Source organism: Punica granatum, chromosome 5, assembly GCF_007655135.1.
Source record: "Punica granatum isolate Tunisia-2019 chromosome 5, ASM765513v2, whole genome shotgun sequence".
In the NCBI taxonomy this organism is placed as follows: domain Eukaryota; kingdom Viridiplantae; phylum Streptophyta; class Magnoliopsida; order Myrtales; family Lythraceae; genus Punica; species Punica granatum.
Genome location: NC_045131.1, coordinates 25,758,057 through 25,780,756, shown reverse-complemented (window position 1 = coordinate 25,780,756; position 22,700 = coordinate 25,758,057). Strand labels below are relative to the sequence as shown.

At 42.3% G+C, this 22,700-nt stretch overlaps 4 protein-coding genes across 9 annotated transcripts; 3 read left to right on the top strand and 1 right to left on the bottom strand.

Moving 5' to 3' along the window:
- Positions 1–844: 844 nt before the first annotated feature.
- On the bottom strand, positions 845–3,982 carry LOC116209569 (myricetin 3-O-glucosyl 1,2-rhamnoside 6'-O-caffeoyltransferase AT1). Its single transcript, XM_031543243.1, has 3 exons — positions 3,323–3,982; positions 2,575–2,951; positions 845–1,840 (listed from the first exon to the last, which is right to left on the bottom strand). Exons 1-3 carry the CDS (start codon positions 3,770–3,772, stop codon positions 1,294–1,296), a joined length of 1,374 nt encoding a protein of 457 aa, XP_031399103.1. The 5' UTR covers positions 3,773–3,982; the 3' UTR covers positions 845–1,293.
- A 2,034-nt stretch (positions 3,983–6,016) lies between these two features.
- Positions 6,017–10,147, top strand: LOC116206899 (uncharacterized protein At4g18490-like). 6 transcript variants are annotated; one of them, XM_031539736.1, is made up of 8 exons: positions 6,017–6,652; positions 6,794–6,854; positions 7,040–7,166; positions 7,481–7,669; positions 8,800–8,973; positions 9,044–9,136; positions 9,494–9,685; positions 9,777–10,147. In XM_031539736.1, exons 2-8 carry the CDS (start codon positions 6,794–6,796, stop codon positions 10,045–10,047), a joined length of 1,107 nt encoding a protein of 368 aa, XP_031395596.1. In that variant the 5' UTR covers positions 6,017–6,652; the 3' UTR covers positions 10,048–10,147. The 6 variants fall into 6 exon arrangements, 5 of the variants coding, with proteins under 5 accessions (XP_031395596.1, XP_031395595.1, XP_031395594.1 ...); XM_031539735.1 differs by having other exon boundaries at positions 6,018–6,434; XM_031539734.1 differs by lacking the exons at positions 6,017–6,652; positions 6,794–6,854; positions 7,040–7,166 and having other exon boundaries at positions 7,527–8,561; positions 9,497–9,685.
- A 5,325-nt stretch (positions 10,148–15,472) lies between these two features.
- LOC116207389 (F-box protein At5g07610-like) lies at positions 15,473–16,934 on the top strand. The gene is given in 2 exon segments (XM_031540306.1): positions 15,473–15,825; positions 15,828–16,934. Coding segments are annotated over 2 exon segments (1,116 nt in total). The 5' UTR covers positions 15,473–15,566; the 3' UTR covers positions 16,685–16,934.
- A 3,630-nt stretch (positions 16,935–20,564) lies between these two features.
- Positions 20,565–22,123, top strand: LOC116207101 (putative F-box protein At3g49980). Its single transcript, XM_031539958.1, has one exon. It carries the CDS (start codon positions 20,742–20,744, stop codon positions 21,873–21,875), a length of 1,134 nt encoding a protein of 377 aa, XP_031395818.1. The 5' UTR covers positions 20,565–20,741; the 3' UTR covers positions 21,876–22,123.
- Positions 22,124–22,700: the final 577 nt, after the last annotated feature.

Genomic DNA, 22,700 nt, shown 5'->3' with positions numbered 1-22,700 from the left:
CTATTTTTAAGGAGCAAAGCGTGCAAAATACTAGACAAGAAGCAAAATGATAAAAACCAAGAAACACAAACTATAGCGGGAAGCTAAATATAATGGACCAGCGACCATAATTAAATTGTCAAGCTAAGTTTGGCGTATTACTCAGGCCCACAACTATAGGTAAATGAAAAATGAACGAAAACATATAACATAAAATTCATCCCAAAACCAACGTGAATTAGTTCAAGTGATTCGGCGGCTTATTCCACTTAAGTAAGGTCTCCAATTTGAGTCCTTGTGAATGCAGAAAATCTATGTTGGGAGAGTTTTACCCCTTAGTGGGCCAACCTTGCTCGACTGAATTAGTCGAGGTCCAATTGGATTTTCAGATATCAAGTCACACCAAAAAAATTCACCCAAAGAAAATCACTGAAAAGAAACGTTTACATAAAAGAGAAAAGAGAAAGGGAGTACAATGCAATTGGGAATCGGTCTTGTTTGGATTATAAGTTAAAAAACTTTAACTTTAATTTAACTTCAACTCAACACAATACACAACAAAAATACACATTTTCCAAGTCAAAAATTTTAATTTTAACTTTAACTCAACACACTACATAACAAAAACACACGTTTCCCAAGTCAAATTTATACTCACATCTCATTTGTCCTTTTCCACAATCAAAATCAAAATCAAAGTTACTTATTACGTCCCGTTTGGTTTCGGAATTTAATTTTAGAATCATAATTTTGATTTTAACTCTACCCACTACACAACAAAAACACACGTTTCCCAAGTCAAATTTATAATATCATCTCATTTGTCCTTTTCTACAATCAAAATCAAAATCAAAATCAAAGTTACTTTAACTCTGAAACCAAACGCAGCCTTAACTCTGAAACCAAACGTACCATATAAAGATTTCAAGTTGGTTTTTTAGCTTTCAATTTTTCTTTACCTCGTGCATAGGCCTTCATCCCCCCACCCCCCCTCGAGTGGTGCATATGCCTCTTTATAACTAGAAGAACCACTCATATGCCTTATAACTAGAAGAAGAAAAAATTACATAAAATAGATTCTTTGAATAACTAATGATACACCATCAAATTTATGAAAATTCAATGAGTCCCAGCTAATATTTCAAGTTTGAGTTGAGTTGGCTCACTGACGACTAAAACTCTCTTAGTATTGCTTTTTCTTTATTTATAAGGCTTGAATCCGTGACCTCATTCAGGGACCACAAACCGAATTACCTGAACTAACTGGCAACTTATCATGATATTTAGTTAGAATTGTTCCCGTCTTTGAAAGGACTAGAAGTCATAATCTTGCTTGATGAACTTGTCCATCTCCTCCCTAAAACCAGCCACCGAACTCTCTGGCAAATTCACCAAAACCATGAACCCATTCCTCTTCTCCTTCCCAGCGCTGGAGTAGGGCAAGAAGAAGCAAGGTTCATCGCTTCCTAGAATGTTCTGCGATAGCGGCACAACTGTCACTGGCCCACCCCACCCGAAGTCTAACTTCGAGTGACCTAGATGTCGCCAATCGGTGAAGCCGCTCACATGTGATGACTTCCCCAAAGGCAACCCGCCTCTGTCCCTAAAACCGTGGAGCTCAAGGAAGTCGATGAACGATCGCAGGTGCTCATCAGTGGCGTGGATCTTGCTGTTTCTAATTTGGCCTGCCGTTTCCCAGATTGGTTTGTTGACAAGGTCCGATACAGCTAGGTAGATGTATATCGGGATGCAACAATTGCCCCAGTATCCCACAGGCAGTGGCGGCTTTGCGATTTTCGATATGTTGATCGAGTATGAGAACGCAACGTTGTCTTGAAGAGGAATTCCGCATGCTTTTACTCTGTCAAATGGTAAAATACACATGAAATGTGCAGGGAATTAGTATGTATTGCATACGAGTATATTTAGCACCTCGGATTGACCTAATTATTGAGTTGTGGCAACTCAAAACATAAAAAAGATTTCAGATTTAATACTCATTATAGGATTAACTGGCCTCTTTATTAGCTATATTAGGAATGCTATTTTAATCTAATAGACCCATGACCCTTATTTGTAACCGAAAATAAGGATAGTATATCATTTCACTCCCTAGACCGTTTAGTGCTTTTGAAATGTTACTCTGAAACTTCAAAGATAAAAAAGTACTTCCCGAACTATTGCAAACCGAAAATTGCTCCCAAAACGTCTCATTGACGTGCCAAATGCCGCTGTGTGTGTTTGAGCCTACTCATGAATTAGCGGATGACTCAATAGCAAATAAAGTTATTAATCTTAAGAAAAGCAACAGCTCCAAATAGAAAAAGAAAATCGCAGGTTGCAGTCATAACCAGTGATATAATTAAGGCCATTAAGAAATCGGGGGTCAAGTTTCAACCTACATGTGGTTAGATTACTGCCTCATGTAATTGAATGTTGTGAAATTTGCTTTTTATATGGATAGGAAGTTTAAATAGGCGCCAGTTTAAAGGAATGAAGTTCTGTGGTTGTAACTTTTCATTTGGACCAGAGCTAAGGGACTGAATTTAAAAGAAATCAGAGATAGGGGACTAGAATTGAGTGGAAGTTGATTACTTTGCCCGCCAAATAAATGCTCCCAATGCCTCAAACGTGGTGAAGCTCACACCACACTTCTCCACCAACCAAGACTTGAACCTCTCCAACAACTCATCCCTGACGTGGACCCACTCCCTAACCACCACTTTCGTCCCGACCCCTTCTTGGTTGACCATGGCTCGACCTCGAAACTCCTCGATTGGGGCCGTGATCCGAGGCGGATCCCTCGGTCCAAGGTGCGCTGGTCGGTCCCAAATCGGCTCGATCGAGATCTGCCCTGTTCCACGAGCAAGCTCTGCCACTGCCCCGAAAAATTGGGTTGCCCCAACCCCATCGCACATTGCGTGGTTTATAGCTGCACCAAGTGCGAAACCACCACACTTGAATACCGTCACCTAATGAATGTAAAACGGACATTAAATTTTATTAGATAGAGAAAGAGAACTTAATACAGCGATACTTGGATTATATGCAATGAACTATCTTCCACTAAAAAGTTAAAGATTCTCAATTCAATTTTCATCGGCTATACCTCATATTCCCTTTATTTTCCTTTTCACGATGACCTCTTAGATCCATATATCCTTTTCACTATGACCTCTTGATTAATTTTAAATTGCATTACATGCAAGCCATAACTGATGTGTACATCTTGTAAACTTGAATCTTTTAGATTAATTAGCAAATGGGTTTACAAATATTATAAGCAATAATCCAAACTATAATCAATGTATGGTATAAATTTGTAGATATTTTATTCTTAAACCTGAAGCATGCAGGGGTTGATCATCATCTCATCTGCACTTGGGTCTGGCGCGAGCTGCTCAATGAAAACCGACTCCATGGCCGCCCCATCGAGGTACTCGACCGACTCGAGGGTGCAATCCGCCTTGGCATGAATAAGGGGGACGCCTTGGCTGGGAGCGCAGAAAAGTTCGAGGCGGCGGGGGTTGTCAGGGCAAGGGCGAAGGGTGGCAGCAAACGGGTAGTAGTGGATGAGGGCAGAGGAGAGGCCCGAAGAGATGGCTGTAAAGGGATCGTCATTGCAGCGAGTACTCAGGCGGGATTCGGGGCAGTTGAGGTAGGCGCGGACGTAGCGGAACGTTACACGGAGGTTGGGATCGGAATCGAGGTGGGAGAGAGGGAGGGTATGGGGGTGAGGGAAGGGCGGGGTCGTAGGGAGGACTAGGGAGGTTCCTTCGATTTCTACTTTCATCGTTGGCGGACTTCTTCTCCATCCAGCTTTAGATTGATCTCTTCATCAGTCGACGAACTTTGCTTTGGAATGTGAAGAGTTTGGATACGCCAGCGCGGATCATTACATGGGACGAAAAACTACTTATTTTCGGTGATATTAGAAGTATTTTTAATTTATTGACTGAGACAAATTTCGTTCAGGAATTGGAAGTGGCTCTCCGCTTGCATGGGGAAATATTTATGATGATCAATTTTGTTACGTGTCTCATGATTTTCTCCACTGGCTTTGCTCCGACCAAACTTTGATAAGAGAGATTGTCCACGTGGAGGATGGCCTACCTCAAGTTCCGTCAACAGACACAATTGACTGCTCTAAGGTAATCAAACAGTCAAGGCACAGAAACGGAAACGGAAACGGAATAGAAAATGGTGGCATTTAATACGAACGAAGGATTAGTAAAACTAGCATGCCAGAGCTGACGTAATTAATTACTTGATGATTTCTCCTCGGATGCTGCCAGAGGAGTTTAATGCTGCCTGGTTTTTTGCTGGGAGGATTGTTGGAAATGCCAACTAGTGCTGCTGATGAAAGGCAAGAGAGTCTCTGCTGTTGATTTTTGAGGTTTTGGCTATTCATTTTCTCGCTTCCTCATTCAATTCATAAGTCTTGATAGTATACTTTTCGTGTTGGGTTTTGTGGAGTGGAGTCAAGCTAAACAACCCATTGTAATGAGGGATCGATAGCAAGGTTAAAATTTGGTATCTACATGCCATGTTAGTCCATTGATCTAGTTCATGCAGTTTTGTTGAACACACACCATTCAGTAACGATTGACTTTGACATATTTATACACTCGACTTACCTATTTAGGAACCAAATACTCGATAAGTACTAAAGTAGTCAATGTAGCCGCTAACCGCTTAGCCTCAGGTGGAAGTGGGGACACTGCTGACTGAGGCCGAGCGCTTCAAGTTCTGTGAGCTTCTTGAAGTTACGCTTCCTGAAGTAATGTAAGCGCACATAATCATAATAACCTGAAATCAGGCTGAGCTTCAATGGACAGGGGACTTGCAAAGACAAATATCAAACTTGGCTCGTTGACTAAGTACAAGGCCATTACGGACATCATGAAGTCCGTGAGCCTTCCCAAGGCTGCTCTTACCTCTGGGGTGGACGAACACACAGACAATCTAGGACCATGATGAGGCCCCAGTCGAGCCTCATCGATCCTCGATGTTGGCCTTGGACTCACCAGTGATTGGCTAATCAGTAGCTTGATATAGTTTAGCCTTGTTGGGTTGAGGGAGGGCATCCTACAATCTTGATGGCCAAGAACTCGGGTGAGTTCAACCGTTTGTTAATCTTCTGGAAAAACAAGCCGCTCATACTCGGGTGAGTTCTTGAGGTCAGTAGAGCCCTCTTGGAGGGCGAACTTGACCATTTCTTTCAGTTCAGTTGACTTCAAGAACTTGGCCAGACCAATGCCCTCACCCTCCTTGCGAGCCTTCTCCATTTCGGCGGATAAAGAGTCCACAACTTTCTTCAGCTCTTCGGCTTCCTGAGACTGGTGCTGGAGCTTCTCCTTCACAACGGGTAAGTCTGGACTAAATATTTAAAGCTTCTCCTTCGTGCGCTTTGCTTCCTTTTTCATCCTTATTAGATGTTCGACAGTTTCAGGCTCATTTTGAGACCAAATAATTAGCCTCGCCTCTCGCTGCAACTTTGTCAGAAATTTGTAATGATGTTAGCTAGAGATAGTGAATATTAATCGATCCATTTTAGAAGCTGGATCTCATACTAAACTTATAGTTATGGTACTTCAGCAATATGCGCGGGAACATCGAGAATCATGAACTATACTCGGTTAATATTGGTAGATGGTGAACTTGCTCAGCTACTCGCCCAAAATAAGCTTTACTTGACAATAAAAATTGATCAATTTGAACATCGAATTTTTCATTAATCATATTTATGAAAAGTTTTTTCAAATTTAATCGGTACTTTTAAATATGATCGAAAAATATCTTGAATCGTGAATTAGTTTAAAAACATAAAATTTTCTAATCCGTGACCGCTACATATAATCTGAAAACACATAATTTCCTAAATGAAATATCTATTTCTTTTTCTATTCTTTTTTTGTCTTTTTCTTTGGTGTTAGAATATGGATCAAATTGAAAATAATCAGATTAGGAAACAGAATAATATCAGTGTCCGACTTAAAACGCGTAATTTCCTAATCCATCCACCGTAACTGTGTGAGTGGCAGCCTTCTAACTATATATATGATACATGATAATACGAACCAACCCAAAGACATCTACTCTTCTTCGAAGCCGCAGATTTTCGATCCAGTAAATAACAATGTTGCAGCAAGCTGATGATCGATTTTGTGACGACATCATCTTCGAAATCTTGACTCGCGTGCCGCTGGAGACCCTGGGGATGTGTAGAGCGGTAAGCCGACAATGGAACAGAATCACTAACGAGCCAAGCTTCAGGGATCTTCTCCGCCGTCGAACCCGGACGTTTGCCGGTTACTTCCTCCCGGGCATGGCTTCGACCCGCGGGCCGACATTCGTGCCAGGAGACGGGGAAACACCTCATGACAATGACATGTCCCTCAGTTTGCCTTCACTGTCTTCGACTGCTTTGTCTGAAGTAACAGTCGGCCATCAAGGTAGTCGAGGAGCTCGGGTGTGTCAGTGTGCATAATGTAGATCCAAAAATTAGTAGTTCAGGCCGTTGAGTCTGACTAGAAGTATAGGTAGGGAAGAGGGAAGAGAATCATATTCTGGCTTTGAGGTTAGATATGGTGGAAGAAAGGCTGAGGGAGGCCAAAGTCGGCCAAAGAGAGGCCTGAAATGGCGGAGTTTGGGCTGAGATGGGCCTCTAGAGGTAGAGAAAGAGAACGATAGAGATGGAAATTATTCGGTTTATGGTTTCTGTTTGGATGAATAAACCTCACTCGATCGCCATAATTGCAATTGTGCTGCCATTATCTCTATTAAGAATCATAAGGTTTGCTTTTCCTTGCAGATGGCAGAACCAGAGAAGGAAAGTTCCTCTGTTCAGTCAAAATCAAAGCAAGGACTACTAGGTACTTCATTGTTATTTGGAATTGAGCTGGTCATATGTGTTATCTTCTTTATTGTGTGGCTGGAACATAAGATTTCATTGTTGAGCTTTGTTTTAAGGACCGGCAGAAGTTTTGGTAAATCTTCAGGGCTTTTGTGTCTTTGCTTAAATTGTTCTTAGTTAAGTCTTGATTCCGAAATTTGACAGATGAAGAAATTGGAAAGGAATTTCTCAGCTCCTGGAAGTCCATGTCTGTCACTGAAGATGATGGGATGGACTTTAGCTTTGAGACTATTGGAAAGGGCAAAAAGAATGCATTTAACTTCGATAAACTGTGAGTATAACGAATTTTCTATGTTTCACTGTAAATTAGATTGCTCCTATGGACTTTTGGGTCATGTCTAATCCTTAGAACCTTAATTTACATTCATTATTTTCTAAGAGAAATGCTCAAAGCTCTTGAACTATGTCATCCTTCTAGCTTTTCCGCATGTAATCTAGCCTTTTAAGCTGCATTAATTGCATATAGCGACACTTTCAATAATCCATGTTATTTATTTTTGCCTATATACGCTTACTGCTGGTTCTTATGCAACTTACAGTTTGGTATAACAGTATAATGCACGAACTAAGTATAGTATTTGACAGGGACATGGATTTTAATCTGGATGGTGATTTTAGCAAGTTATCCACATTCAAAGTTGACATGCCAGATATTGATTTCTCTTGCTCACCCGAGGAAACTGCAAAACCCAAGGAGGGCAATGCAGAAGAATCCTCTGTCAGAAATGGTGAAAAGAAAAAGGAAACCTTTTCCTTCTCCTTTGGTTTTAACGGGTGAGCTAGCTTAAGCTTCTCAAATGCGTGTTCTGCAGTAATTTGACCTGATATCATGCCCTGCATTTTCCTGAGGCGGTTTATTTTCCACCCTACTCATAGCTTACCGGAACATCTTTCTTTTATTCCGGATGGATAACTTTGACTTTGACTCTGGCTTTACAAAGGGAGTAAAGACTCCCAAAATCGATTCGATGACCAAAGAAGTTGCTTCAGTTAAATTAAATGATCAAGGCACTAACATCCACCTGTTTGGAGATTTCGCTGTTTATGATGATGATGGAAAAAAGCTTCCAGCTAAGATGAGCATGGAAGCTTCACAAGAGGTTGGTATTGGCGCTAAACATACTTCATTGAGAACCAACTCCTTGGGATCTGCAGCCTTTCGAGTTAAAGCTCTACAAAATGAAGAAAGAGCTTGTTTAGATACGCAAATGGGTGGCTCTCATGAGGAATCTGATCAACAAGGTGACTTATTAGAGAAAGGTGTGCAGACAAGATTGTATGTACAAAATGAAGATACAATGACCCAGAAGAGTGGTTCGGTGGTTCCAAAAGAAGCCTGTTCTCTCGTTAAAGTACCAGACAGCCATATTGGGAATGACCAAAATATCTGTGATGACATGGTAAATGAGGATAAGCCATATCCTGGAAACTTGCAGTCAATGGACCCATGTGCATCAGATTCTGCTAAATCGGTGAATGATGCTAAGAACCTGCTCGATATTGGTGCCTACAGTGATTGTATCGGTGGTAGTGAACATGACCAAGGTCAATTAGATATTGGAGACGCAGCCACCTCGAATGTTTTGAAGAAAACACTGGGTGATGCCAAATTTGAGAAACAGGATGAAAACTTGGTGAAAAAGCTTGATTTGGCTACAGTAAATAGGTCAGTTTACCAGCTACCCCCATCATAGTATTGATGGTCTACTGATTGATCGTTAGTGGACATGGATATGAAAAGAAAAACATTCAGGTGTATCTGTTGTCAATTGCCAAATGCATTTTGAAACATGAAAAAACTTTTTCCTGGTTGTCCAGATGGCCATAACTTTCATCAATTACAAGTAGAGTAGGTTGACTTTGATATCAGTGTCATATTATCTTTTTCCCTTACCCATGTACAGGGAGGCTGCAGCAAATAAAATGATGCCAACCAATAAAGAGTCTGGGCGTGTATGCTCAAAGTTTTTCAAGAGAATAAGAGATACTGGAAATCATTCAGATGCGGCACCAAGACTTATCCAGCTAGGAAGCAAAAAAGTTGGTGGCATAAATACAAATTCAGCTGATGAAATGAGGTAGTTGATACTTAGGTTATGAGAATACATGATTCTTTACGAGCAAATATATTAATTCCGTTCTTCACAGAGAAGGCTCATGTAAAGATACATGGCTAGAAACCAAACCGGACAATAATGTGGCTGGGATTTCGAGGATTGGCAGCAGCAGAAATAAATCTGGGTAAGAGGACCAAAAACTACATTTATGACATAAACGCGGACCTTGACAGCGTCTAATGAAACTTTTACCACCTCAGAGCAGCATCTAACACTACGGGGTTTGGAAAGTTAGTTTTATGATAAACTGATATTCTTGTAATATTATTTATTCCCAAAATCTTGTTCCTTTTTCTATCAAGAAAATGCTAAATCTGTTGGTTTAACTTCCATGTAAACGGGCGTATTCGTCCTGCTTCTGGATTATAAGTGTGTCAGTCATTCCAAGTTGCATAATTTGATTGTGGAATTTTCATGTTCCTTAGCATTTCTATCGGATCTTTTATTCTAGCGTTACACTAACTGGATTTTTCATGGGTAGCAGCTCGTCGAATAGCTCAAGCTCAACAGAGACATCAGAGACACCGGGTAGTCAAGCTTGTGTGGATCCTGAACGTACTGGTTTAAGCACTGAAGCTCCTGGAAGCACCAGGATCATGAGTCTAGACAAAAAAAAACTTCACTCAATAAATGCTACGACAACACGCAACCTTTCTAGCTTGAGCATTAAGAGGTTTGATCCCAATATAAGCCTCTATCCCTTAATGTTGAACCATTCATGGGGTAGCTTCGTAAAAGTCTTAAAATCACATATCTAAATGAAGGGCCCCTGGAAGTGCTGTAGAACAGCCGGCTTCAAGACCACTAGCAGGAGCCACTTCAACAAAAGCCCCCGAAGAAGTTACACGGTCACAAAGAAATTCTGGAAAACTAATAACACTGCCTGGTGGTAATTCAGAAAAAGAGGAACAACTGACACTTACATCATCTCTGAAGCGGAACACATATGAGGTTTATTATGGAAAGAATCTCTTTCTTTCTATTATCTTGTTTCTACTTTTATGTATATATCTTTATGTACCATACAGAGAATAAACTTAGTATAGAAGTAGATAATATTTTCCTTTATTATCAGCTAGAATAGTTGTATACATACCTTTTCAGAATGAATGCAAATTCAAGCTTTTCTGCTCAATCACATCTCTCTACATGGTATCAGAGCATCGATCCTGAGGAATCGTCAAAATTCTTTCATTGCCGGCCAATCTTTTGGTCGAGCTTCCATCCTGCCAGTTCCATTCAAACTGAGCGTCCTACTCTTAATTTGCTATCTTGCCAGTTCCCTTCAAACTGGGCGTCATCCTTGATTTGTTATTCACCTTTGATTTGTTAAAATGTCGAAGAATACAGACAGTGGTAATTCTGCCACAACCATGCCTCCAGCATACGTTCTGTCTCCCTCTGATGGCCCTGGAACACAACTTATCTCCTGCAAGCTCAACGTTACAATACATGGTCTCAGGCTATGCATACTGCATTATGAGCGAAGAACAAGCTCGTTTTTATCGAAGGTAAATTGAAACAGCCGGCAGAAGGAGAGGCTTACCACGAACAGTGGATGACATGCAACTCGATGCTTGTCTCTTGGCTCTTCAATCACTTAGACGAGGAACTACAGAACTCTGTGGCTGGAGCGAAAAACGCCAAAATTCTCTGGGACGATCTCAAGGAACGTTTCTCGCAAGGTAATGAAGCGAGAATTCATCAGCTCAAAACTGAAATTTGCTTACTCAGACAGGACGAAAAATCAGTTTCGGAATACTATTCGAAATTAAAGAGTTTTTGGGACGAATTAGACTTATACCTTGATTTACCGGCATGTATCTGTGACGCCGGTGCCCGAATCGCTGCTCAGAGGGAGAAGGAAAAGGTTCACCGGTTCTTGATCGGGCTCAACTCCGATTTTTCGACCATTCGGTCGCAAATCCTAAGCATGGACCCACTGCCCAGCGTCAATCGAGCTCATTCGATGGCCGCTCATGATGAAGCTCATCGCTTGATTGCTCAAGGAAGGGATTCCGGCTCCGACGTGATGGGCTTTGCAGCCAAAATGGCGACCGATTCAGGGGTCGTTAACCCTAATTTCTCCAGGTCGGTAACCCTAATTTCAACCCCAATCGAGGCGATTTCAAACCTCGAGCCCGACCATTCTGTGATTTCTGTGGGCGAAACGGCCACCACCGAGCCACCTGCTACCAGCTTCACGGCCACCCGAACTCCGACCAGGCGAATCAACGCGGCGCGCGAGGGAACCCATCCGGGCAGTCTCGGCCTGGAGGAAAGTTAGGGTTCTCGTCTCCTTCTGTTTCGCAGATACGCGGAGGAGGAAATTCCGGTTCCGGTTCGGGTCATTCTGTTCTATCGGGCAATCACTATTCGAGCGGCCCATTCCAGACGCGCTCGGCCCAACAGACTCGTGGGCAGTGGAGGCCCAATCATTCAGCCCAGCACATTCCGTCCCAGAGTGGAACAGGCCATATGGCGGCCCAGGCCCAGGCCCAGGGCGATCAGGCCCCTGACCTTAGCAAACTGGCACATCTCACTGAGGCCCAATTACAGCAACTGGTTTCGATGGTCTCACGAGATGATGGTGAGATAAATCGTTTAAGCGGTGAGACTTTTGTGCCAATTACTTCAAAAATTGATTGGATCATTGATTCAGGAGCTTCTCGACATATGACTGGTAACTTGGACAGTTTTTTTGATATTACTCCAGTTCATGATGGTCCGATTATCCACGTTCCAAATGGAACAACGAAAGCCACTTTTATTGGGAAAATCTCTTTGGGAGCAAATATTGTCCTTCCTAATGTTCTCTACGTGCCAGATTTTAATTGCAACTTATTATCCGTGGCTCAATTATATCGGGAATTTAATTGGAGCGTGCACTATATTTCTGGCTTGTGTTTGATTCAGGACCGCACCTCGGGGAGTACGATTGGAGTGGGTGAACTTCACGGGGGGGTCTGGCTTCTGCGACGAGTGTCTTCTTTATTTCAGAGAGCACGAGCAATGAAAGCAGATACTGAAGACATTTGGCACAAGCCGTTGGGTCATCCTTCTTGTCGTATTAAGTTTGAGAGTAATTCCATTTTTATGAATCGATCAGACAGTAATGCACTTTGTGACATATGTTGTCGAGCGAAACAGACACGCTCCAATTTCCCAACAAGTCCCAATAAAGCTTCCTTCCCATTCCAATTAATACATTGTGACATATGGGGGCCTTACAAGGTTTCGTCAATTTCTGGTGCTCGATATTTCTTATCGATTGTGGATGATTTTAGCAGAGCTGTACGGGTTTATCTCCTCCGAGATAAGTCAGAGGCCTAGAGTTTCCTAATCAGTTTCTGCAAGCTGGTTAAGAATCAATTTGATCGAACAGTGAAGACTGTACGCAGTGACAATGGATCAAAATTCACAAGTCGGGTTGTCCAAGGCTATTTTTCTGATAATGGGATTATCCACCAAACTTCATGCATTGACACACCTCAGCAAAATGGGCGGGTCGAACGCAAGCACCGTCACATTCTTAATGTAGCCTGGGCATTAATGTTTCAAGCCTCGCTTCCTATTGAATTTTGGGGGGAGTGCATCTCCGCTGCGGCGCATCTCATTAACCTCACACCTTCAAGTGTTCTATCGGGAAAGACACCATTTGAACTCCTTTTTCATCGGAAGCCGGATTATCAGCATGTTCGTGTCTTTGGATGCCTTTGTTATGCACATCATAATCCACGTTTTAAGGATAAGTTTGGGCCACGTTCCAGAAGATGCATTTTCATTGGATATCCTTTTGGAAAGAAAGGTTGGCGGGTTTATGACTTGGAAAACCGTGAGGTCTTTATTTCTCGAGATGTTCGGTTTAATGAGGCTGACTTTCCATTCAGCAAAAGACAGTCTGCTGATTTAATTAGTCCTGGGATTCGTTTCTTAGATGATACCAGCTTAGTAATTCAGGGGGAGTTTTTCGGCTCAAGCGGCTCAAGTCCGACTGGGGAAACGTAATCCAATCCCGACCAGTCCAGTTCAGATGAGGGTACACATGATCCTGAGCCCAATCTGTCCAATAGAATAACTACTGAGCCTGTTCCGCTTGACCCGGCACCCGATACATCTTCTTCTGACCTGATGGTTTCCTCTTCTTCTGGAGTCCAAGCAGATTGCATTGCCCGTTCCAAGGCCCCTCGAGATACTCGTCAACCTAGTTGGTTCAAAGATTTTGTTTCTCACACAGCTCGTTGCCTTGATTACCCCCCCGCCATCAAATCACCTACTCCATCGCGCTCTCCAGGTACGTCTCATCCTCTCGAACATTACCTTACATACTCTGACATTGATGCCACACAATTATCCTTTCTTGCTGCTATTGATTCCGACATGGAGCCGAGGACCTACTCCGAAGCAGCTAGGGATTCACGTTGGTGCCACGCAATGTAAGAAGAAATTCGCGCTCTTGAGGATAATAATACTTGGGTTGTTCAGTCACTTCCTCCTGGGAAGAAACCCATTGGCTGTAAATGGGTTTTCAAGATTAAAAGACGGGCGGATGGCACTGTAGAGCGTTATAAAGCTCGACTGGTGGCAAAAGGCTTCACTCAGATTGAAGGTGTCGACTTCCATGAGACCTTTGCTCCAGTTGCCAAATTAGTCACAGTACGTTGTCTTTTAACCATTGCTGTTGCTAAAAACTGGGAAATGCATCAGCTTGACGTTCATAATGCTTTTCTTCACGGGGACTTGGATGAAGAAGTTTACATGTCCCTCCCTCCTAGCTTTCGCTCCGCCAACTCTGGTCAGGTTTGTCGATTGCAGAAATCTTTATATGGTCTACGCCAGGCCTCGCGCAATTGGTACTCAAAGTTTGCCACTGCTCTTATACAATATGGTTTCCAGCAATCTGAAGCTGATCACTCTTTATTCACCTTCTCTCATGACGGTGTGTTTCTTGCTGTGCTTGTTTACGTGGATGATATGATTCTCGTTTCCAATGACTCTGTCTCCTGTGCCCATTTCAAGAATTATCTTCATCAATGCTTCCACATTAAAGATCTTGGACCATTATCATATTTTCTGGGGATAGAAATTATTCGGAGCGGTTCAGGTCTTTTTCTAAACCAACGGAAGTACACTCTGGACATTCTCACTGAAGCTGGTATGTTAGGCTCTCGACCAGCTTACTTTCCCATGGAACAACAGCATCGGTTATCTCATGATAGTGGCAATTCCATTCCTGATCCAGGACAATATCGTCGCCTCGTTGGTCGTCTTCTATATCTTACTATCACCAGACCGGAGCTCAGCTACTCTGTCCATATTTTATCTCAGTTCTTACAGGACCCCCGTCAAGGCCACTGGGATGCTGCCATACGAGTTCTTCGCTACCTCAAGCAATCTCCAGGACAAGGAATTTTTCTTTGTCCCACTTCTCTATCATTAACAGCTTACTGTGATGCGGATTGGGCCAGTTGTCCTATGACTAGGCGATCCGTGACTGGCTATTTTATCACTCTTGGTGGAAGCCCATCTCTTGGAAGACCAAAAAGCAAACAACGGTCTCCAAGTCCTCCGTAGAAGCAGAATACCGAGCCATGGCAGCAATAGTCAGTGAACTCCTCTGGCTTCGCTCTCTTCTTAGCTCCCTTGGTGTTCTTCATGCTGGCCCCATGCGCTTATTATGCGATAATCAAGCGGCTCTCCACATTGCCTCCAATCCTGTCTTCCATGAGCGCACCAAGCACATTGAAATCGATTGCCACTTCATCAGACAATATTTACGCTCTGGCACTATTGTCACTTCACATGTGTCTTCGCGCTTTCAACTGGCTGACATATTCACCAAGGCACTTGGGCGCGATCATTTTCATTTTCTCCTCAGCAAGTTGGGAATTCGGAATCCTCATTCTCCAACTTGAGGGGGAGTATTATGGAAAGAATCTCTTTCTTTCTATTATCTTGTTTCTACTTTTATGTATATATCTTTATGTACCATACAGAGAATAAACTTAGTATAGAAATAGATAATATTTTCCTTTATTATCAGCTAGAATAGTTGTATACATACCTTTTCAGAATGAATGCAAATTCAAGCTTTTCTGCTCAATCACATCTCTCTACAAGGTTCCATTTCCTTAACATAACTTTACTTCAATTCGTTCCCTTAATCATATTTCTGAAGAGTTTTTTTTTCAAATTTAATCGGTAATTTAAAATATGATCGAAAAATATCTTGAATCGTGAATCAATTTAAAGACATAGAATTCCCTAATCCGTGGCTGTTACATATAACCCGAAAACACATAATTTCCTAAATCAAATATCTTTTTTTTTTGTCTTTTTCTTTGGTGTCAGAATATGGATCAAATTGAAAATAATCAGATTAGGAAACAGAATAATATCAGTGTCGGACTTATAACGCGTAATTTCCTAATCCATCCCCCGTAAGTGTGTGAGTGGCAGCCTTCTAACTATATATATGATACATGATAATACGAACCAACCCAAAGACATCTACTCTTCTTCGAAGCCGCAGATTTTCGATCCAGTAAATAACAATGTTGCAGCAAGCTGATGATCGATTTTGTGACGACATCATCTTCGAGATCTTGACTCGCGTGCCGCTGGAGACCCTGGGGATGTGTAGAGCGGTGAGCCGACAATGGAACAGAATCACTAACGAGCCAAGCTTCAGGGATCTTCACCGCCGTCGAACCCGGACGTTTGCCGGTTACTTCCTCCAGGGCTTGACTTCGAGCATCGAGCCGACATTCGTGCCAGCAGACGGGGAAACACCTCATGACAATGACATGTCCCTCAGTTCTTGCCCCGCTCCCAGACCGTGAGTATCGCGGCGTGTGATTGTGGGATACTGCTCTGTTTCTGCACGAATAAAAGTATCTGCTACGTCTGTAAGCCGAGTACCAAGGAATGGGTAAGGATACCGGACCCAGAGACCCAGTGGCACTCCACGGCAATAACCTCCATGGCGGTGGTTAGGTCGTCGAAACCCAATCATCTGCACTTCAAAATACTTCGAATCTCGAAGGGCTACTTCCAATCTGATCAGAAGAAGCGTCGGTGCGATATTTTCGACTCAAGGGATTGGGCATGGAAGCAACTACCAGACATGGTTATTCCGTGCGATTACGTGTTTGGTTGCGACAAACCAGTTGTGGTTGGAGGAAGAGCTTTCTGGCTCGAGCAGCACGGGCACGTGTTCATGTTCGATATGTACGAGGAGACCTGGCGTATCCTTCCGGCATCGGTCCCGGTTTTCGAGAGCTGGTATCGTCCGCGACTCTTGAACTACCAAGGGAAGCTCGGCCTGCTATTAATGGGCAATGGCGTCTGCATGGAACTCTCTGTGATGGAGGATCTCCGTGACCCAATCCTTTGGAAGGAAAGAAACAATGTCTGCTTGGAAGGGGTCGGCTGCCCAGAGGAACTTTACAGTGCTAATGTTCGTTGGGCTTATGTTGGGTGGGGAGAAGAGGCTTTCAGGTTCAAAGTCGGCGGATCCCAGCCCCATGGCGCTGGAAAAAGGTTCGAAGAGGAGAAGTACGCGATCGTCGACCATGTTTTCCCTTTCTATTCCGATTATGAGCCGAGCAATTTAAGGGCTCCCAGTCGTTACAGCCGGTGGATATCTTTCTGTCCATTTATGGGCTTGTAGGTGGTAATACTGAGGAGTCGCCCAGACGAAAAATCAATTGGATTATGTAATTTTCGTTCTTTTTTTTTTTTTTCCCTTTCCATGTTATGTTTGTTGTCTCGGATTTTCAGATTTCGTTTACGTTTTATTGTTCACACTCAAAATTCGGACGAATGATTAACCGTGGGTGAACACGTACTTTTTCTCGTGAATCACTTTGGTGGTACAAACAACAGGCTATATATATGTGGGACGAATCCGATTTGGTAAATCGATTTTCGTAGGCGAGTCTAATAAAAATGGTGAATTCGCTCCATTATTCTCCCATGAAAAGTTTATTAGGAGGCCAAGTATCCTTCGAAATTTGACTCCCATTCTACCCATAAATCTTGTCCGATCTATACGGCGAACCGTAACCTAAGTGACTTGCTGGATTCAAGTAAGAGAGAGATGCATTGGCTTTAATATTGGATGCCATATTTGCTCATTTCGGGAATCGGCCTCCACATTCAAGAAAAAAAGAGAAAAAAATTAATTGAGGGTGTCGCGCAATGGCGCACGTCCTCAAAGGGTATAATCATGAAATTTCAATTATTAGGAAAGCATGATAAAGGATAGTCCCACATATCAACAATTTAACAATGTTTCACAGTTCATTTTAAAAGACGAGAGAAAAAAATTCTATAATATCGCTTAATCGTAAAAATTTAAATTTCCAATGAAAGTGCTATTAATGTGTGCGAAATCGGATTGAAGCTCTAACAAGCAGGTCCTGTAACTTATATTTACTGCATCGATTATCGATAAGGCAGAGCTAACGATATGGTGGATTAGGTAGAGCTTTGCCTTCACTGTCTTCAACTGCTTTGTCTGAAGTAACAGTCGGCCATCAAGGTAGTCGAGGAGCTCGGGTGTGTCAGTGTGCATAATGTAGATCCAAAAATTAGTAGTTCAGGCCGTTGAGTCTGACTAGAAGTATAGGTAGGGAAGAGGGAAGAGAATCATATTCTGGCTTTGAGGTTAGATATGGTGGAAGAAAGGCTGAGGGAGGCCAAAGTCGGCCAAAGAGAGGCCTGAAATGGCGGAGTTTGGGCTGAGATGGGCCTCTAGAGGTAGAGAAAGAGAACGATAGAGATGGAAATTATTCGGTTTATGGTTTCTGTTTGGATGAATAAACCTCACTCGATCGCCATAATTGCAATTGTGCTGCCATTATCTCTATTAAGAATCATAAGGTTTGCTTTTCCTTGCAGATGGCAGAACCAGAGAAGGAAAGTTCCTCTGTTCAGTCAAAATCGAAGAAAGGACTGCTAGGTATTTCATTGTTATTTGGAATTGAGCTCGTCAGATGTGTTATCTTCTTTATTGTGCGGCTGGAACATAAGATTTCATTGTTGAGCTTTGTTTTAAGGACCGGCAGAAGTTTTGATAAATCTTCAAGGCTTTTGTGTCTTTGCTTAGATTGTTCTTATTTAAGTCTTGATTCCAAAATTTGACAGACGAAGAAATTGGAAAGGAATTTCTCAGCTCCTGGAAGTCGATGTCTGTCACTGAAGATGAATTAGCTTTAAAGGCAAGAGAGTCTCTGCTTCTAATTTCTGAGGTTTCGGCTATTCATTTTCTTGCCTTCCTCATTCTATTCATAAGTCTTGCTAATATACTTCTCGTGTTGGATTTTGTGGAGTACAGTCAAGCTAAACAACCCACTGTGATGAGGGATCGATAACAAGGGAATTTTGGTATCTACATTCCATGCTAGTCCATCGATCCAGTTCATGCCGTTTTGTGGAACACACACCATCCAGTAACGATTGACTTGACATATATATACACTCGCCTTACTTATTTAGGAACCAAATACCCGATAAGTAATAAGATAGTCAATGTAGCAGCTAACTGCTTAGGCTCAGTTGGAAGTGGGGACACTGCTGACTGTGGCCGAGCGCTTCTAGTGCTGTGAGCTTCTTGAAGTTACGTGAGCGTACATAATCATAATAACCCGAAATCAGGCTGAGCTTCGATGGACAGGGGACTTGCAAAGACAGTGATCAAACTTGGCTTGTTGACTACGTACAAGGTCATTATGGACATCCTGAAGTTCGCGATCCTACCCAAGTTTGCTTTACCTCTGGTGAGGGCGAACACACGGACAATCCAGGTCCATGATGAGGCCCCAGTCCAGCCTCATCGATCCTTGATGATGGCCTTGGACTCACCAGTGATTGGCTAATCGGTAGCTTGACAAATGCTTTAGGGAGTCATAGTTTAGTCTTATTGAGTTGAGGAAGGGCGTCCCACAACCTTGATAGCCATGAACTCACGTGACTTCAGATGCTTGTTAATCTTCTGAAAAACAAGCTGCTCATACTCAGGTGAGTTCTTGAAGTCAGTTGAGCCCTCTTGGAGGGCGAACTTGACCATTTCTTTCAGTTCAGTTGACTTCAAGAACTTGGCCGGACCAATGACCTCACCCTTGCTGCGAGCCTTGTCCATTTCGGCGGATAAAGAGTCCGCAACTTTCTTCGGCTCTTCGGCTTCCTGAGACAGGTGCTGGAACTTCTCCTTCGCAATGGGTAAGTCAGGACTAAAAATTTAAAGTCCTCAATAACCTTCCTTCACTGTCTTGTCAGCGGGAAGATCGAGATTCACCCAATAATTTTTAGCAGTTATGCGACATGCTCAAAAAGAAGCAGGATGAAGCCACAGAACTTCTGGTTCGGGCAATCGTGAACAATAACCACTTACTGATGCTCAATCATTCTACTTTTGAGGAAACGATATCCTTTCTTATAATTTCCTCTGAGGTTTCGGTCATCTTTTGCTCTGAGCAGTCCTCCATTGTGATTCCTTCACCATCTAAAACATTTGCAATGTTCAGAAATTTGCTTTCGGACTCATGGCCACGAAGGCCAGCAAGTAAACAGAATAGGAATGCATATGATCGCACGTATCTTGTCCCATTTCTCCACTCCTTGTGTGTGCTTTTTGTTATGACTGATTATAAGTAATGTAATATTTGGTACCCGTGCTTTGCTTCCCTTTTCATCCTTATTAGATGTTCGACGGGTTCAGGCTCATTTTGAAACCAAATAATTAGCCTCACCGCTCACTGCAACTTTGTCAGAAATTTGTGATGAATAACTGATTTTAGTGTCATAAAATTACTTTTTGGCGGACCCCCTTCATAAGCTGACTTCTGATGTTAGCTAGGGATAGTGATGCCCAATTTGGATTCAAAGATTCCTAATTTTAACTTTAATTTTAACTCAACAAACTACGCAATAAAAATATACATTTTCCAATTCAAAAATTTTAACTTTAACTTTAACTCAACACACTACATAACAAAAATACACGTTTCCCATGTCAAATTTATAATCACATCTTATTTGTCCTTTTCCACAATCAAAATCAAAATCAAAGTAACTTTAATTCTGAATCCAAACGACCCCTGAATAACAATTGATCTATTTTAGAAGCTGGATCTCGTACTGAACTTAAAGTTATGGTTCTTCGGCAATATGAGCGGGAACATCGAGAATCATGAACTATACTTGGTTAATATTGGTAGATGGTGAACTTGCACGGTTACTCGCCCAAGATACGGTTTACTAATAAAAATTGTTCAATTTGAACATCGAATTTTTCATTAATCGTATTTCTGAAGAGTTTTTTTTTCAAATTTAATCGGTAATTTAAAATAAGATTGAAAAATATTTTGAATAGTGAATCAGTTTAAAGGCATAAAATTTCCTAATCCGTGGTTGCTACATGTAATTTGAAAACACATAATTTCCTAAATCAAATATCTATTTCTTTTATTATTATTATTATTTGTCTTTTTCTTTGGTTTCAGAATATGGGTCAAATTGAACATAATCAGATTAGGAAACAGAATAATATCAGTGTCCGACTTAAAACGCGTAATTTCCTACTCCATCCATCACAAGTGTGTGAGTGACCGCCTTCTAACTATATATATATATATATATATATATTTATGTACATGATAATACGAACCAACCCAAAGACATCTACCCTTCTTGGAAGCCGCAGATTTTCGATCCAGTAAATAACAATGTTGCAGCAAGCCGATGATGGATTTTGCGACGACATCATATTCGAGATCTTGACTCGAGTGCCGCTGGATGCCCTGGGGATGTGTAGAGTAGTAAGCCGACAATGGAACAGAATCACTAACGAGCCAAGCTTCAGGGATCTTCACCGCCGTCGAACCCGGACGTTTGCCGGTTACTTCCTCCAGCGCTTGGCTTCGACGAGCTTGTCCGAGCCGACATTCGTGCCAGCAGAGGGGGAAACACCTCATGACAATGACATGTCCCTCAGTTTCTTGCCCCGCTCCCAGATCGTGAGTATCGCGGCGTGTGATTGTGGGATACTGCTCTGTTTCTGCACGAATAAAAGTATCTGCTACGTCTGTAAGCCGACTACTAAGGAATGGGTAAGGATACCGGACCCAGAGACCCAGTGGCACTCCACGGCAATAACCTCCATGGCGGTGGTTAGGTCGTCGAAACCCAATCATCTGCACTTCAAAATACTTCGAATCTCGAAGGGCTACTTCCAATCTGATCAGAAGAAGCGTCGGTGCGATATTTTCGACTCAAGGGATTGGGCATGGAAGCAACTACCAGACATGGTTATTCCGGGCGATTACGTGTTTGGTTGCGACAAACCAGTTGTGGTTGGAGGAAGAGCTTTCTGGCTCGAGCAGCACGGGCACGTGTTCATGTTCGATATGTACGAGGAGACCTGGCGTATCCTTCCGGCATCGGTCCCGGTTTTCGAGGGGATGAGTCACTTGCGTCCGCGACTCTTGAACTACGAAGGGAAGCTGGGCCTGCTATTATTGGGCGATGACGGCTGCATGGAACTCTCTGTCATGGAGGATCTCCGTGACCCAATCCTCTGGAAGGAAAGAAACGATGTCTGCTTGGAAGGGGTCGGCTGCCCACAGGAACTTTACAGGGTTAATGTTCCTTGGTTTTATGTTCGTAAGGTAGAAAATATGGGTCCCGAGGAAGGGGCTTTCAGGTTCAAAGTCGGAGGAAAAAAGTTCGAACAGAAGTACGTGGTCGTCGGCGAAGTTTTCCCTTTCTATTCCGATTATGAGCCGAGCAATTTAAGGGCTCCCAGGCCCGCCAAGCGTTTCAGCCGGTGGATACCTTTCTGTCCATTTATGGGATTGTAGGTGGTAATACTGAAGAGTCGCCCAGACGCAAACGCAATTGGATTATGCAATTGTCATTTTTTTTTTCCCATTCCATGTTATGTTTGTTATCTCTGATATTCAAATTTAGTTTACGTTTTATTGTTCGCACTCAAAATTCGAACGAATGATTAACCGTGGGTGAACACGTACTTTGTCCTGTGAATCAATTGAGTGGGACGAATCCGATTTGATAAATCGATTTTCTTTGGCGCGTCAAATAAAGATGGTGAATTCGCTCCATTACTCTCCCATTAATACTTTATTAGGAGGCCAACTATCCTTAGAAATTCGACTCCCATTCTACCCATAAAATCTTGTCCAATTTATACTATTAACTGTAGCCTAAGCGACTTGCTCGATCAAGAGAGAGAGAGATGCATTAGCTTTAATATTGGATGCCATATTTGCTCATTTCAGGAATCGGCCCCCCACATTCAAGGAAAAAAAAAAGAAAGAAAAATTAATTGAGGGTGTAGGACAGTTATGCATGCCCTTGAAAGACATGATCCTGAAATTTTGATTATTAGGAAAGCATGATAATCAATATTCCCCATATCAACAATTTAAATATGTTTCACAATGCATCTTAAAAGACGAGAGAGAGAAATTCTATAACATCACTTAATTGTAAAAATTTAGTTTTCCAATGAAAGTACTATCAATTTGTATGCGAAATTAGATTGGATGATGTGATGTGTAGTCCCCGACTTCAAGTGGTCTACCAGTCGAGGTCATGGACACCTTGCCATTAGTCGTGCAAAACCGCTCTGGGTGCATCACGAAGCTGACATACAATTGAAGAGT

Coding starts and splice junctions, on each gene's coding strand:
- LOC116209569 (XM_031543243.1), bottom strand. CDS start 3,772: ATGAAAGTAGAAATCGAAGGAACCTCCCTAGTCCTCCCTACGACCCCG. Junction 2,952..3,322: donor TCAACCCCTGCATGCTTCAG/GTTTAAGAATAA, acceptor TACATTCATTAG/GTGACGGTATTCAAGTGTGG. Junction 1,841..2,574: donor GCATTTATTTGGCGGGCAAA/GTAATCAACTTC, acceptor ACCATTTGACAG/AGTAAAAGCATGCGGAATTC.
- LOC116206899 (XM_031539733.1), top strand. CDS start 7,801: ATGGATAACTTTGACTTTGACTCTGGCTTTACAAAGGGAGTAAAGACT. Junction 8,974..9,043: donor AATTCAGCTGATGAAATGAG/GTAGTTGATACT, acceptor CGTTCTTCACAG/AGAAGGCTCATGTAAAGATA. Junction 9,137..9,493: donor AGCAGCAGAAATAAATCTGG/GTAAGAGGACCA, acceptor TTTCATGGGTAG/CAGCTCGTCGAATAGCTCAA.
- LOC116207101 (XM_031539958.1), top strand. CDS start 20,742: ATGTTGCAGCAAGCCGATGATGGATTTTGCGACGACATCATATTCGAG.